Raw genomic sequence first — 17,658 nt, 5'->3', positions numbered from 1 at the left:
CCTTTAATAATGTCATCCTTGTAAGTTAACTCAGATGTCCATGATTCTGCCTTCATTATTAATGCAGACCCGTTTTTCATTGAGGCAGGAGGTGACACTTCAGTTGATAAACTGGACCATGTGGTTTCTAGGTCTGTATTTGTTGTTGGCGTTAAATCTCTTTTTATTAAATTGGTTGAAGATGGTGGTTCACTCTTTGTAAATGCAATGTACCTCTTTACATTTGGGATTTTATCAAGAGAGACACCAGTTTCTTGAGAGAAATTTGTGTCTGTTTTTCTAATGATATTATAATTAGTAGCAGATGGTTTAACATATTTAGATGAAGTGCTCAATATCTTTGTTTCTTGAGCTACCCCAGATACCCCATCTAAGACAGCAGTTGGTGCCCGAGCAGGATATTGACTTTTAATAGGTGTGAATTGAATGTATCTCTTAACTCTTGGTACTCTGTCAAGAGTTTCAGATGAAGTGATCTGTGCCATTGATTCTGTTTTGTTTCCATTAGTAGCTGGTTGTACATAATCTTCAACTGAAGTACTGGATCCCCTTAATTCTGTTGCTGTCCCCTTTATGGATTTAACAACACTTGATGACTGAAGTTTTGACTCTGCTGAGGAACAAGGTTCATATTGTCTGAATTCAATGTACCTCTTTACTTTTGGGATTTTGTCAAGAGGTGCTCCAATATGTCTACCATAATTGTCTTCATTAGCAGTCAGTTTGACTTCATCCTCAGATGAAGTGCTTGATCTTCGCGTTTCTAAAATGACCTCAGATATTCCAACTCTTTCAGCTGATAGAGAAGTTGTTGACTGCTCAGGGGACTGATGTGTGAATCGAATATATCTCTTAACTCTTGGTATTCTTTCAAGATGTGCTTCTGTTTGCCCAACAACATTGTCTTCCTTAACATTCTTCTTAGGAAATGGTTGTGCTTCATTTTCAGCTAAGATAATAGATCCTGTTTCTGTCACCTTTACAGATTTTACAGTGCTTGGAAGAGGAAATGGTGCAAGACCCTGGGAAGGTTCAGATTGTGTAAACTTAATGTACCTCTTCACTTTTGGGATTTTGTCAAAAGATGCAGCTTTTTGTTTAAACACATCATCATCATGAGTAGATGACTCAACACCATCATCAGATGCAGTACCTGATTTCCTTGTTTCTTGAAAAACTCCAGATATTCCAAGTCTTTTAGCAGAGAGAGCAGTTGTTGCCTGAACAAAAGGTTCACTTTCAGGCTTTGTGAATTGAATATATCTCTTAACCTTTGGAATTTTGTCAAGAGATGCTCCAGTTTGTCCAAAGACATTGTCTTCCTTAGCAGTTAGTGTGACATCTTCTTCAGATGAAGTGCTTGATTTCCTTGTGTCTTGAACTACCCCCAATATTCCAATTCTTTGAGCTGAGACAGCAGATGTTGACTGAACAGGGGATTTACTTTCAGGATGTGTGAATTGAATGTATCTTTTAACTCTTGGCACTCTATTAAGAGACAATTCTATTTGTCCAGAGCCATCATCTTCCTGAACATCATCCTCTGATGAAGTGCTCTCCCTAGTGGCTGGTTGTTTCAGTTCGGTTTCTGTCACCTTCATGGATTTTTCTGTGGTTAAAGGAAGAAATGGTGACCGATTCAAGGAATATGGTTCAGATTGTGTGAACTTAATGTACCTCTTCACTTTTGGGATTTTGTCAAAAGATGCACCTTTTGGTTTAAACACATCATCATCATGAGTAGATGACTCAACAGCATCAGCAGATGAAGTACCTGATTTCCTTGTTTCTTGAAAAACTCCAGATGGTCCAAGTCTTTTAGCAGAGAGAGCAGTTGTTGCCTGAACAAAAGGTTCACGTTCAGGCTTTGTGAATTGAATATATCTCTTAACCTTTGGAATTTTGTCAAGAGATGCTCCAGTTTGTCCAAAGACATTGTCTTCCTTAGCAGTTAGTGTTACATCTTCCTCAGATGAAGTGCTTGATTTCCTTGTGTCTTGAACTACCCCCAATATTCCAAGTCTTTGAGCTGAGACAGCAGATGTTGACTGAACAGGGGATTTACTTTCAGGATGTGTGAATTGAATGTATCTTTTAACTCTTGGCACTCTATTAAGAGACACTTCTATTTGTCCAGAGCCATCGTCTTCCTGAACATCATCCTCCGATGAAGTGCTCTCCCTAGTGGCTGGTTGTTTCATTTCATTTTCTGTCACCTTCATGGATTTTTCTGTGGTTAAAGGAAGTAAGGATGACAGATTCAAGGAATATGGTTCAGATTGTGTGAACTTAATGTACCTCTTTACTTTTGGGATTTTGGCAAGATATTCAACTGTTTCTTCAGTGATATTCTCTTTCGGTCTAACATCTTCCTCAGATGAAGTGCTCCATCTCCTTGTTTCTTTAGCTACCATAGATACATTGACTCTTTCAGATGAAAGACCAGTTTTTGTCTGAGCTGGAGATTGAATTTCAGGATGTGTGAATTGAATGTATCTCTTAACTCGTGGGATTCTATCAAGAGATGTTTCTATTTGTCCGAAGACATTGTCTACTTTGGCAGTTTGTTTGACATCATCCTCAGAAGAAGTGCTCGATCTCTTTGATTCAGATTTAGTTTTCACCTTAGTTGTGACTTGCAGTGTATCTGAAGTGGTGGGTGACACAACTTGAAGGTGAGATACAGGCTGTTTAAATTGAATATATCTCTTTACATTTGGTACTCTATCAAGAGAGAAACCGATTTCTCCAGAGAATTCAGTTTCCACCTTGCCTGGTTTAACTACTCCTGAGGTTGAAAGTGAAGATGTTGACTGAATGTGTTGTGGATGAAGTTCAGTTTCCTTAAACTTAAGATATTGCTTTACCTTTGGCAAACCATCTGTTTTAGCAAAGAAATTATCACTGTCATTCAGAGATCTGACATCATCGTTAGAGGTGCTGGTGAGCATAGACTTTACTGCCTCAGTTGTGGCCTCAATTTTAGTTAAAGGACTGGATACTGATAGTGTTGGGGAAGAAGGTTCAAACTGTTTAAATGTGATGAATCTTTTTACTTTTGATACTCCAACTTCTTCAGTATTCAATTGATCATCATCTGATGATGAGCTAATTCTCATTTCCTGTATAGCATCTTCCATAGTTATGGACGGTGATGATGGCAGAGTTGGAGAATCTGGTGGGGACTGCTTGAAGTGAATGTATCTTTTCACTTTTTGAATATTTTCAGGAGATACACCTATCTTCCTGAAGAAATTGTTTTCATTGGTTGTAAGTTTGGTATCATCTTCAGATGACGTACTTGATCTTCTTGATTCATGTTGTGCCACTAGTTCAGGTGATATACTTTGTTTGTTCAAGGGCAGTGTTGTCGAACAAGGTTCAGTGCTTGAGAATTTAATATATCTTTTTACTTTTGGAATTCTGTCATAAGATGCATCCACTTGTCCAACAAAATTTTTATCTTTAGTGGTTTGTTTGACATCATCCTCAGATGAGAAACTGGATCTCTTGGACTCAGTTGTCATTATAAATTCAGACGTGACTACCCCAGTGGTTGGTGGAGGGGATGGTAATTGGACTTGAGGATTGGAATCAGAGTGTGAAAACTGAAGGTATCTCTTCACCTTTGGTAAATGATCAAGGGATAAACCTTTTCTAAAGAGACTGTCTTCATTAGTGGTCACCTTAGTTACCTTTTGCTGCCTATTAATAGAGACACCTCCGGTTCTTCCAACATCAGAACCCGTTGGTGACTTAGTTTGAATTTGTGATTGAAGATTCCCCTCATCTGTTTCATTTCCATGTTTGTTGAACAGTCGTGCACTTAATGCTCTTAATCTCATTAGACCTTTAGGATGTTTCTTGTCAAATACATCTGTGCTGCTGGAGGAGTTATCAAAGTCAATGTTGAGGACTTTTTCTGTGTTTTTATCTGGTTTGATGGATCCTCTGTTTATCCCAGGTGCTATTGTAATCTCTAATTTTGATGGGTACTCGGTAATTGTATATTTTTATTTTCTTGTTCATTGTGTATTGGTGTATTATTATTCTATTCAGTCTGTTGATACTTGACCTATAGACAGGATGGACATGGTATAGTGGCAGGCTATCATGACTTCCATAGTATGATTGATCATGTTGTTTTTTGCGTTTAGTCTTTTTCCCTGAAAAACCTTTCCTGGTAGAGGTAGGGGAGGATGGCAGAGATGAGGAATGGTGTTTATGCTGCTTAAAATACACATGTTTCTTCACATTTTGACTTGAATCTTTAGGTGTGGTGCTTGGCTGCAAAGGTTTTATTGCTTCCTCAGTTGTGGTCGCACTAGTTGAAGGTCTTGATACTGACAGAGTTGGGGAAGAAGATTCAAGCTGTTCAAATGAAATGTATCTTTTTACTTTTGAAACTCCATAAGAAGATACTTCTAAATTGGCATGTTTAGTTGTCCACTGAGCATCATCATCTGAAGATGAGCTATAACTTTTTGCTTCTAGCTTATCTTTTTTGGTGAAGGAGGGTGATGATGGCAGAGTTGGGGAATGAGGTTCAGGGTGTTTGAAGTGAATGTATCTCTCCACTTTTTGAATTCTATCAGGAGATACCTCTATTTGTGTTAAGGATCTGTTGTGTTCAGAGAATGCATCAGTGTTAGCTTCAGATTTCACCTCCATATCTGATAAGGTGTTGTTGTTTTTTGTTGAGGAAAGAGAAAATGATGGCAGAGTTTGAGGTCCAGAATGAGGTTCGAACTGTTTAAATTCAACATATCTTTTAACCTTTGCTACTGTATCAAGATCCACATCTACACATATCCCAAATTTGTCTGATATGTTCACATCTTCACTCTTTCTCAGGGAGTCATAAATATGCATACTCTCATCAACACTCTCTCCATGAGGAAATGTCAAATGTATGTCTGAAGGCTCCAGAGTGACAGTCTCTTGTCTTATAAGAATGTCAGCACTAGGCATTCTTTCATTTAAAGTGACATTTTCAAGAGTGCCAAATCTATTTAAAGTGACCAGGTTTGCATAGTTCCCTTTGTCTGATTCATCCATTAACTCTGGGTTTACAACATAATTGTTTGGTCCACCTACACTTTCACCACTTTCACTTGAATTAGAGGAGCTTTCTATGTCAGAGAGCTCATTATCAACAGGAAGTTCTTTACCAAAAGGTTTGTCAAAAACAAGAACCTCAGAATCAAGGTTTATTTTGTCTGAAGGTGATTCTACTTTGTTTTGCCTCCATGTCTCATCATCCTTCAGTGGGTGTCCTAAAGCAGAGCTGGAGATATCCCGGATACTTGACCTTTCAGAGCCATCAGTGAAAGAAAAGCTTTCTCCACTGTTATTCCACAACTCTGGGTCCAAATTATTAACATTCTGTTCTGTCAGTCTGGTTGACCATTCTGAAAACGGCTCTGTACTAAATCCTGGAATTCTATCCATTGTGTTTTTGTTTGCCTGTATAGTGACAGCAGGAGGGCCAACACTTTCTTCAGTTTGTCTTGAGAAGCTACCTTCCTGACTTGACTGAGATGATGTTGAAGAACTGCCCCTTCTCTTTAACTGGGTGATATCAATTGCATCTGGAATTGGCTCAAATTCCATGGATTTTGCCATGTCTTCGTTTGAGCAGGGTGGCAATTTCTCACCATTTTTAACTAAAGCATTCACTTCCCCTTCCTGTAGTGAGCTGCTACTACTGCTGTCTGCTCTTCCTCTGTGATCCTCCATCTCTAGCGACTGCTGTTTCCCACCAGCTATTGAGTATTTCTTTCTTTCAATATTCTCATAAAGTCCCTCACCTTCTGTGTTGCTCTCAGAGGAGCCATCTGCTTGATCATTCTCTACAGTAACGTAGTAAGGCACTTGATCTTCCACTTCTGTGATTTCACCAAATGAAACTGTTGAACCCACTCTCACTTCTCGTTCTTGGTCTTCTACATCACAGTACCCTTCATTCACATGTGGCTGGGGTCCAGTGGATGAGGCTGTTGGTGGTGGTGGTGTAGATCGTCTCTTGGATTGTATTCTCCTCCATAATTTGTCTAAGAGTGGTCTCAAAAGAACACCAAGGATAAAGGCTACAATAAATGTAATGATGACAGAGAGGCAGACAGCAAGGATGAATTCTGACTGGCTCCTTTCCCGTACAACAGGGTCATTCCTTGGTGTGTTCATATTTTCTTGCTTATCCAACATGGTTGCTGCTTCCCTACGTGGTCTTGAGCCACTGCCTTTTTTATAGACATGTAGATCAAATACTGATATGTGCTCCCCTTGAAGACCTGAAATGCATATATAAAGTCCTGCATGCTGCTCTGTGATGTCCTTAATTAGAAGTTTTGGTTGATTATCTGTGACTTGTCCATGTGGAGTCCACCAATGAACTTGCATGATATCTAGAATAAAAATAACAGGGAATTTCATCACTAAATGTGCATTAGCATTTACATTGTTTAAATATAGATTTTAAGAGTGACATAACTGCAAAAAAAAGAAAGTAATTAATAAAAAATGTTGAATAATATGTCTTGTTTCAGTATATTGGTCTCTGGTTTTATAACTTCAGATACAGACAAGTAAGCAGAAGTAGCACCTTGACTGTCATTGCTGCAAGGAATTGATATTTGCATCCCCTCATCCACAATCATGTTATGATAGCGGCCAGATGTGCTGTATTCATTTGTTGGACAAGTAAGCTCCGAATCCTTCAGGTGAAGCAGATCTTTTCCACCATGATGTGGTGGAGAGGCACATACCACTTGCCAGGAAGTATCACCCATTTCAGTATCAAAACTAATCCATCTTCTCAAGGCCTGCAAGTTGCAGTCACACTTCCATCTGTTGAAGGAGACATCGACCAAGGTGTTTCGAAGGGACTGGTAGGCAGGAACAGGAATGGTGACCAGCATGTTATAGCTCAGATCAAGGACCTGGATGGAATTAGTGAGTCAATCAAAATGTTTTCAACATTTTAATATATGCTGGGCTAGATAAGTTGGTTTATGCAATAACTAGAGTCTGTCAAAAGAAAAAAAAAACTATTTGTTATATGCCACTATAGGGGGAGCACACTCCCAAACATGTAAAACTGTTCTTAACAATGTTAATATTATTTCACTTTAGGATAAGAGAATAATATTATATGACTGGTATTAACGTGAAACTCAAATAAGTCAAATAGTTATGAGATGTTACCTGCAGCAGTTTTAGGTCTATAAAAGCATGTTGGGTGAATGCTTATGATGCTGTTATGCTGGAGATGTAGCTCTTTCAAATTAATGCAGTTGTCCAGGTCGGTAAGACCTATCTTAGATATGTGGTTATAAGACAGCTGAAGAATCTGCAGAGACTTCATGCAGCCTAGCCCCTGAAAGCAAAAGTGTATATTCATAATATCGAAAGGTAAACATAATGCAATGATTAACAACCATGCACCGGCAAACTTTCTAGTTAATAAATCAATGCATTCTTTGAGTCCCTGACAGGCATTGGATTTTTATCATTAAATTGCAAAGTCAGACATTTTGTAGTTGTTTTGACTTATAATAGTAAAATATTGTTGTAATAGTTAAAATCCACAGCAATATAATGCAATAAAAAGAAAAACAGTTGGATGGCTGAAAAGTGATTATAGCTCATGGATGTTCTATACAAATCAAGTGTTTTGGCTGTGCCCAGATTTAAATCTCAGCTTTACCTTTCACAGCCTGCCTTAGCCCCATAAAACACAAACACCTGTTTGTGCCAATATCTGTGGCTGGAACAAAACCTAGCATAGTAGGGCAGTTATATAGTCACGTGAATCACCACTTGTTCAGATCAGGGAGGTTCTTGCAGCAACACTGCTTGAATATCTTCAAGACTTTACTGTCAAGTTGTTTGTTGGTGTTTTTTTTCTATTTATTAATAATTTTTTTTGTTTTTGTTGTTGGTTTTTTTTTTTTGTATATATTTTTAAACAAAGTATGGCACTTACAAAAATCTAAATGAATGCAAACCATACATCACAAAGGTTTTTGAACACATGTAGAATTGAGTTGATTCAGGGTGGAAGGCTTGCAAAGGTTCTGGTATGTCTGTCAGAGAAGAGATGGAGAACTCTCTTGCCTATTTTAAGAACCGTGTTGACTGCTGAGCCAAAACGGGTCTGCTGGACAGGGGTTTATCACAGAGAAGCATTGAGGCTGTGCTCTGAATCACAAAGAGCTGAAAATAACTGAGGCGCCGCCATCTAATTCAGTGCTTACAGGCTGGCCGGACTGGGATCTGCTGAGGCTAAGAGCACAAATTTCACAAAATCTGATGCTTGGCCTTTGTTAACAAGTCCTTTTGGATTTCAAAGGAAAAATAAGTTTCAAGACAGACACAGAACCAATAAAACCCTGCCGAAATTGCCTATCAACACTGACAATCACATCCTGGAACAGGATTTCAGAATTAAATTAAATAATTAGCCATCCCGTTAGAATAGCAATGAAGACAGACCTCAAAAGACAATATTCAAAATCTAAAAGAGAATGATAAGTGCTTGAATTGGCTTTCATTTCCTCAACTTACTATGAACTTACTACAAGATCCCCAGTTAAATTTCTCTAAACATTTCATCAAAATGCTTTTTGGTGTCTATTTAAATGGTGTTTCTACAATCCAAACTGACAAGGAAGATTGATTAAATTGTATTACAGCAGTTAGGCTATAGCACATTATAGTTGTGTCCCAAATGGTGTACTATACATTAGCCATCTGTAAGACACCTTTGGACACACTAGAACTCAATGTTAGCATTTATGTGAAGGATGGTCAAAATACAAGGCCATAATGAAATTCACTCTCTGGAATGTATTTAGACCATTATTACCCTTTTACAGCCCATTATGAGGCACAGGAATGCCAGCGCCCAACACTTGTACTGTAGCTAGATAACAGGTGATTTCTTTTCACCTCATGCTGAGGGAGGATCCTGTGACTAAATGGACAGGAAGAATGTGCAATCGCAAACAACGCAAAGTTCCTCTAATCATACAGTCATTTACCACAGGGTGGAGAACGTGTGTGGGTTTTTATGAATTGTACAGATTTTACATAATGAAAATCAGATTAAAAAGATTATATTTAAAAAAAAAAAAATTCTTTGTTTCTTTCAAAACATATAACCAATATCACCAACCTCAAACTTTTGAATAGTGTAATTTGACTACATTTGTTAATATTGATATATACATTAATTATTATTTGTTTGTTTTTAGTATTTGGTTTTTTTTATTATATTTAAATAAATAAAAAAACATAAAAACAAGTGTGTTTTAATTGTTTTTTGTTGTTTTTAATGTATTTTGGTAGATGTTTTAGATGGTTTCTTTCAGCAGACAGCAACTGAAGGTCAGGTGCCCAAGAGGTGCATTCCTGTTCTCTACTTGACCGGGTCCTAGTGCCTGATCGGTCCTTCTTCAAAATCAGAGACAGGCTCTCCAGAGCATTACTTCCCACCCAAAGGTGCAGAAGCCCCTTCAATTTTACATGACCAAAGCTGAGAGAACCCAGAGAACGCAAGGCATTATTGGATAAGTTCAAGGAAACCGCAGTTGCTGGGATGTGTGTGTGGGAATCTCAGTCAGACCCAAAGAAGAGCAGTTCAGGAGGGGACCGTGCTGGCACAGGCAGGGAACAGGACAGGCAGAGGTGGGGAAAGAATGTGTCCCCCAGAGGTGGAGGAGCAACACTGCCACACCAAGCACTGAGCTGGACGCTGACATTATTGTCAGCCCTGAATGATATAAACAACAAATTAACAGATTGGAGAAGTGAAAAAGTAATGATGACAAAATATGGCATACTCACATTTGTATGGTACAATACAGATAAAACAACATGCATTTTTATATTTTTTTACTGAGCTGTTAGGATGAAAGCGGAGAAATTTTCTCTCATGAAATCCATCGCTGCACCACAAAACCAAAAAAATCATATGCACACACACACACACACACACACACACACACACACACACACACACACACATATAAACAGCTGAAGAGAGTCTAAATTAATAAACACTAGTCCTTCACTTGCCTAAGCTCAAGGGAAAATTCAAGTAAAATGTATACAATTCACAGCTGTATGAAAAAAAATATAGTAGATTTGTTTAAAACTAACCTTTTAGGGTAGCAATTCTCCACTCGGCTCAGGCAAACTTCTGTCTACTTCTGGATAATTACCAACAAAACACTGAGATCAGCTGAGAAATTCTTTGACTTTAACTTCAACTTCCCTAAGATCAAAGTCTGAAAAGCATTATGACACCAGACACACGCACACACACACGCACACACACACACACACACACACACAAAACAATCGTTCTACAATCACTCACTTGCCTGAGTTAATGTCTTACTCAGGTTTGTTCCCTCCCAAGCATTTTAAGGATAAAATAAATAAATCGTATTTAATGTTGAATAAATAAGAATAAACTGTTTTTACATACATATGCAGTGATACATTAATGAATTGACACTATCATTGAGCAAAATTAATAATTGACAAGTAAATTAATATCTTAACTCAGTTGCCACATGATATAGTTAGCAACTCTAATTTAATGTGTTACTTTTGAGATGGATCATGTTTATGCATCTAATAGTCCCAACAATCACAATACAGTTTTTTGTTTTCAATCAAAACCGCATTTGCATTTATTAACAAAAACACTGCAATATGGAAGCATTTATTTTCCTCTTCATTCAAAATATTTGTGACTTCCCTTCTGACAATATTGAAAAGACCTTAAACCATAAAAGATCTAAAAACATAGATGATCAGATGGTTTCAGGTTAACAGATTAATCCATTATAGGGTTAAAAAGAAAGTCACATCTGACAGTCTCAGAACAGAAAAGATTTTTAGTTTGGACATCACAATAATACTGTGTTCAGAAACAACAATAAATACCACACATATACCAAGACAAACCAGGTCAAGAAGGTTATATTGCACAAAATATCACACTCAGGTAAATCAATTATATACAGTATCATAGAAGTTTCCTTTTTTTTACTTATCAAAAGATATACTAGTAAACACCTCTGAACATGTCATTAGTATTTTCACTTTAATTCAATTCAAGTTTATTTGTATAGCGCTTTTTACAATACAAATCATTGCAAAGCAACTTTACAGACTTTAGTCCACTGCGCTCTGAGAAGGCAATTGGGAAAGCTGTTTAATAAAATTAGCCACTTTAAATCACCTCTTAAAAGTCTTCTAAAGCCCCACTGGCCATGTAGAACAATGCAAAAGTTTATGACACATACTATTTTAACACTTGTATCAGTCAAACAACACCCCTCTTTTTATGTCCCAATTTGATAGTTATTAATGACAGGAGGGGGTAGTAAAAGAGTGAAAAAACTGAACTCAATTACTCTGCTACGATACAATATATAAAGCACATGCAGTGAAGACTGACAGTAGGTAGCTTAAAGGCTGCATAACATAGAGGTGAACCAATGACAATGCACAGAGAGCTCTCAGCCATAAAAGAAAATGGTACTGTTTGTGCTGGGTCGGATTTATGGTTATAAGGGAGCGATCATCATCATAGAGGTATGTGTGTGTGTTCTTAGACCTCTAATAAAGCTGAGTGGGAGTGTAGAGGAAACTGTCCTATTGGGTGGGAGTGTTAGGCAGGGTAGTGTGTTTTTTGTGTATTGCGTGTATACACTAATAATTATTGTCCAGTTTCTAGGAAAAAAAAAAATATTACCATATATATTACCATCTTTGTAAATTTTGGCAGTTCACACTAAATATTCACAAGCATTAATAAGCATGTGTATGTGTTTTCCAGTGGATTTCCTTTCTCTTTCATTAGTGTGCTGCTCCACACGGATTGTCGGATGTTTGGCAGCCCATGTTGGAGTATTTGACCTGCACTCTGAACAGTGTGCCATCTGCACACATGCAAAGTTTATACCTCTCCAGCCCCTCATTGAAGTACAGGTTTCCCCCTAAAGTGGAGTTTGGTATTCGTGAAGGACTGAACATCACTGAGCCATTTAGAATAATGCTGTTTTCCTGCACAGAAAATAGAAAAAAAAAACATTAATACACTCGTAATTATATGTTTACATTTATATATACACACTACCGTTCAAAAGTTTGGGGTCAGCAAGCAGTGCAACTGTTTTCAGCATTGATAGTAATCAGAAATTATTCATGCGCACTAATTCAGCATATTAGAATGATTTCTGAAAGATCGTGTGACACTGAAGACTGAAGTAATTACTGATAACTTAATGGATGATGATCTTATTGTAGTATTTACTTATTTTATTTTGTTGACAAAGAAGTTAACATGCAACTAAAAAATTGAGAAAAACTTTTTAAATCTTTTAGCTACTTACCGCTTTTAGCTCAATGTCCCCACCCATGCTGAACTCCACGGTTTTGCCCAAGATGTAAACGCCCTCGTTGCCACGGATAATAGCCTTACCATCTCCTTTGATAGTGAGGTCAGATGATGCATTGCTTGTGATCTGCAAAGGATGGCACTGAGTCACTGTACAAACACAACTCATGTGTGACTAATCAAAAGACTTAGATTTAGATGATCATAAATCTCACGTCAAAACACTTTTCATATGTAAGATTTGTCTTGACATATAAGTGATGTTCGCCATGTGATTAGGCACACCTATTTCAATTTGTACTCAGTTATTCAAGTTTCATAAGTCCATGAGTCAGGACTATGGGTACTTTTGCTTACTCTCTCAGTAGAGGCTTTCTTCACACTGAGAACCTTGACCTCTTTGGGCAGGTGGAACTCATGGTTGTCAAAGTCAGTGCTGAAGAAAGTCGTTTGAGTGCGAGGGTCAGTAAAGGAGATGCCTAAGTCGCTGACGATAGACGTCTTATCTTCCTCTACGCTCAGCTTGGTGTTGCCCTGCTGGAACACCACCTGTAACTCACACAAAGAACACCTGAATCAATACACTTTCTCATGTCATCACTCAGAGCACACAGACTTGTTGAAAGAAAGTCAGGTACTATGCTGACTGACTGGGTTACTGTTGCCAGTAATGACAAGGTCCTGGTCCTTCCTGCCGCCCACTGTGCTCTTGTGTAATGGGTGGACCACGCCCATATCAGCCTTCTGTTTGAAGCGTAGCAGTCCACTCTCATGAAACTCCATACTTTCACAACCTCCAGGACCTATCTGTATCACTGTCCATATCACCAGAGTTATCTATAAAACACAGATAATGAATAACTGTCTCTGTATTCAGTAGAGATGGAACTCAAGTGATCTGAAAATTTCTAAGTATTATCTTTAATTATCTTACTTATTATAATCAATACTGAAAACAGTTGTGCTTGTTAATATTTTTGTGGAAAACCTGACTTTTTTTTTTCAGAATTTTCTGATGAATAGAAAGCTCAATAAACAACATTTATTTGAAATATAAATCTTTTGTGATATTATGCTTTTGTTTTCACTTTTGATCAATTTAATGCATCCAAAATTATTTGATGCTAGTTTTTGAGTATATCCTATCGTATTAATATCACAGACACAACAAAGCACCGATAAACTCACAATGAGGTTGATGAGTGCAAGCAGAAAAAGTAGGATGATAATGGCAATGGCAATGATGCCCTTGCGACCCCTCAGTCCTGTTTTGTGGAGTCTCTCCTCCTCAATCGGAACATATCCAGCCTTAAAATTACTGTTGTGCTCTTTATTAACTGATCTACACTCAATAGACTTCTCTCTCATGGATTTCTTCACTGGTGCATTTGGGAATTCCTGTGGATGTAAGGAAAAGAAGAGGGTGCATAAGATGGTACAATTATTGTCTGTTTTACTAGACACTCCATTACTGCCACCAGTGGTTTACCATACAAGAACCCCTTCAAATATTGCATTAATCAGCTTTACTTAAATGATTTGCAATTAAGATATCTTCTAAGCTGCAGAGCTGAGTTTGAATTTTAAGTGTAAAATATCAGTTATGCAGTATGTATTATTATAGTAGCCCAAAAACCACACTTAAAATGAGTATTTTTCCCAATTACTTTCAACCAGCTGTTTTCAAGGTTAATTTTTAGTAGCTACATGAACTGTTACCCTTAAGTTCACAGAGGTGTAACGGCATAATAACCAACGGTGTAGTTCATTTTAACATGTTCACTAATAATTGACAACCACAAAATGTCAAATTCTTTTAACTCATTTCTTTTATATAATACCTTTTTTTATCATTTTTTATAATTTAAATTCTAACAAATCTATTTGTGCTATTTATGCTTAAAATAAATACCAGTGAAGTTTTATATTTCATTACATTTTAATATTTTATATTTAATTACGTAACTCAGTGTTAGTTTTAAGCATGTTTTTAATGCTTTAATACTTTTGGGATCAATAATACTTTATATTCTCAGTAATTAAACTTATCTTTTAGAGTATTTAGTATATATAATTTTGGATAGAGCACTAGATAGTGACAAACGATTTTCAAATTAAAGTGAGTTATAGAGAATAAAGTTGTCTAATTTGGGAATCTACAAAAAAAAAAAAAAAAAAAAAAAAAAAAAAAAAAAAAACATATCTCAGCCTATCACAATTTCTCACTTTTTTTCAGCAAATACGTCTTCTTTTGTAATAAATTAATAATAAACACATTCATGCTATTACAGTGTGACGTCTAAAAAGAAAGCAGTGTTGCTGTCTTCATGCAGTAGATGAGTCCGTGTGTCTGTATGCCTAAAAATAAATGAGACGCAGCCCTTTCCTCTAAACACGAGCGAATGGTTTTATTTTAGAGCTCCAACGTATCAATATTCAGTATAACAACAGCAAACTGTAACCCTGCAATATTAATTCACAGGCATCGCCATTGACATTGTTTCAATTTTAAAGTTATTATACATCGCTCGTTTTAACGCTCAAAATCGCTTAAAAAGCAATGCAAAAGAAAAAAGATTTACAATTGACGCTGAAAACAGACCTGCTCCGACGCCATGTTGAGTCTCTCTCTCTCTCTCTCTCTCTCTCTCTCTCTCTCTCTCTCTCTCTCTCTCTCTCTCTCTCTCTCTCTCTCTCTCTCTCTCTCTCTCTCTCCAGAGCACGTCCATCCTGAAAAATGAAATATTCCATAAATACAGGCCGATTAGACACACATATACACATCTCTCTGTTAAAAAGTTAAAAAAATTAATAAAAAAAAAAGCAGCACAAAATTTTCCAACATTGATAATAAATCAGCATATTATAATAATTTTTTAAGGACCATGTGACACTGAAGACTGAAGTAATGATGCTGAAAATTCAGCTTTGCATCACAGAAATGAAATATATTTTAAACTATATTAAAATAAATAAACATTCTTTTACATTGTAATATTTCACAATTTTTTATTTTTTTTTCTGTATTTTTTAGGTTTGATGAGCATAAGAGATTTTCATAATGCTGCATAATTATCAAAAATGGTAATATAATGAAGTTCTTTCAAGTCACCATTTTGCCAGCCGACACTTCACGTAATAGGCCTATAGGTGGCCATTGCACATTACACTACCACTTGAAAGTTTGCAGTCAGTAAGATTTTTTTTTTTTTTTTTTTTTTTTTTTTTTTTAATACCTTTATCCTGCAATGATGCATTTAATTGATCAAAACAGACAGTAAAGACAATTATAATGTTACAAAAGACTTCTGTTCTCAACTTTCTGAAGGAAAAAAAACCTATCACCATTTGCACAAGAATATTAAGCAGCATAACTGTTTTCAACATCAGTAATAAGAAATATTTATTGAGCAACAAATCACAGATGCAGCCTTGGTGAACATAAGAAACTCAAACACACACACACACACACACACACACACACACACACACACACACACACACACACACACACACACACACACACACACACACACACACACATATATATATAAAATAAAACAACAAATTAACTATGTATAAATTTTTGAAGTTGGTGTAAAGTTTATGGTTGTATAGGTGTTATTTTATTTTTTTTTTGATGGACAACTCCTTTAAGATGCTATTCTTTCTATTTTTTTAGTAGCCTATGCAGTGTTTTGGTATATTTATGTGATTTTTATCTCTACAGTAGGAATTAGGTTCAAACAGAATATCTGTTGTGTTCTAGGTCACACCTGCACCAGCACTTTTATAATTCAGATTCCTTGGAGAATATTAATTGGCTCTTATGAGATCTGTATTTTTGTCATCACTCTAAATAAAAGTGCTGTAAGCAAAGTGTTTCTGTCATTCATTTGTTTCTTCTATGTAGTACATAATCTGTAGACGTTAAAAGAATCTTTTACAGAACGCACCGAATGCATTTCCACTTTAAGGCCAGTTTAAATGTCAGTTTCATTATTTACTAATGTTGGTGCTATTTTTTTTAAAAAATTTTTATTTATATTTATTTATTTTTTTACTTCAGTACAAAAAAATCAGACTGGAGTGTCTTCAGTGTAAGGTTAAGCTGTTCAAAACCTCAATCTCACAGTATAATTTTAAGGTGCTCAGTCTGTTCTCCTAATTTATCCTAATTATGTTTAGATTCATATTCTGTATCAAGGAAAGTATTTTTGTTATCTCTAATAATTTATAAAGTTTGTCTAAACATAAAGATGTGTGAGTGTGAATCACTAGTAACAGACATAAAATGAATGGTTTTAAACTGTTTAGCTAAAGGGAAAAAATGACTCAACAGTGGTCATATCGTTAATGTATGTATATTACTGCTTTGTTTTCCTTGAGTCACAATAGATTATATAAAGGAAGTCAAAGTTACATAAAAGATGGGTTACACTGACTGACGTCATTATAATGTGAGCACAAATGGTCACCTAGTTCAAACACATTATTCTGTCTGTACCCACTTCCAGTAGAGGTCACTCTCATCCTACTAAACTGAGAAGGATGCAGATACATTAAAGTGCATAGTGCTAGCCATTATTCCATGGAAATTTAATAAATATTTTTTTAGGTATAAGTTTTTCATATAATATTTATATTTCATTATTATTTATTTTTTTGTAAGAAAAAACCCCTGAATAAAAGTTGTTTTATGTTACATGCGGGTTGCCTCATGGGGGCTACCATGTTGAGATCATATGACCAGCCAACTATTAATCACTTTATCTCTGCAACTATCTGTTACTTGACTTTTTTTTTTTTTTTTTTTTCAGAGAATAAATGAATCATAGCTGACAACGCATTTTTTATAATGACACTGGTAATACTGGTGAAACTTCAAGATGCACAGCACAATATAAACAAAACATTACTGACTGTTCCTTTGAAGTATGTATTTACAGCTGTAATAAAAATAGAAAAAGAAAAAAGGGAAAAATACAGGAAATTTTCAAGAGTGGAGCCATGAAATAAAATAAATTGCTAGGTAGGCCATGTTTGTGATTACAGGAGAGTGGATTCATTGAGACACTCTCAACCACACAGCATCCACACACACGCCAGCTAGACACATGCTGCTTAAGACATTGCTGCTGGCTGCAAATAAAAGCAGCATTATATAGTTGCTATGGCACTGGATAACCTCCCGCTGTTATAAGATGAGACAGGATGAGCGGATGGCGAGTAATATAATT

The 17,658-nt window shown here is 36.3% G+C and overlaps 2 protein-coding genes across 2 annotated transcripts; both read right to left on the bottom strand.

Annotated features, from left to right (window-relative positions):
• Positions 1-3,928: 3,928 nt before the first annotated feature.
• Positions 3,929-7,234, bottom strand: LOC122144700. Its single transcript, XM_042755837.1, has 3 exons — positions 7,207-7,234; positions 6,605-6,941; positions 3,929-6,407 (listed from the first exon to the last, which is right to left on the bottom strand). Exons 2-3 carry the CDS (start codon positions 6,918-6,920, stop codon positions 3,931-3,933), a joined length of 2,793 nt encoding a protein of 930 aa, XP_042611771.1. The 5' UTR covers positions 6,921-6,941; positions 7,207-7,234; the 3' UTR covers positions 3,929-3,930.
• Positions 7,235-10,719: 3,485 nt separating this feature from the next.
• Positions 10,720-15,101, bottom strand: LOC109112711 (beta-sarcoglycan-like). The gene is made up of 6 exons (XM_019125620.2): positions 15,021-15,101; positions 13,607-13,816; positions 13,070-13,255; positions 12,776-12,967; positions 12,414-12,545; positions 10,720-12,084 (listed from the first exon to the last, which is right to left on the bottom strand). The coding sequence occupies exons 1-6, from the start codon at positions 15,033-15,035 to the stop codon at positions 11,878-11,880; spliced, it is 942 nt and encodes a 313-aa protein (XP_018981165.2). The 5' UTR covers positions 15,036-15,101; the 3' UTR covers positions 10,720-11,877.
• Between the last annotated feature and the right edge of the window lie 2,557 nt (positions 15,102-17,658).

Source organism: Cyprinus carpio, unplaced genomic scaffold, assembly GCF_018340385.1.
Source record: "Cyprinus carpio isolate SPL01 unplaced genomic scaffold, ASM1834038v1 S000006753, whole genome shotgun sequence".
Taxonomy (NCBI): domain Eukaryota; kingdom Metazoa; phylum Chordata; class Actinopteri; order Cypriniformes; family Cyprinidae; genus Cyprinus; species Cyprinus carpio.
Note: the sequence above shows the minus strand (reverse complement) of the source record. Positions and strands in the feature narration are given on the sequence as shown.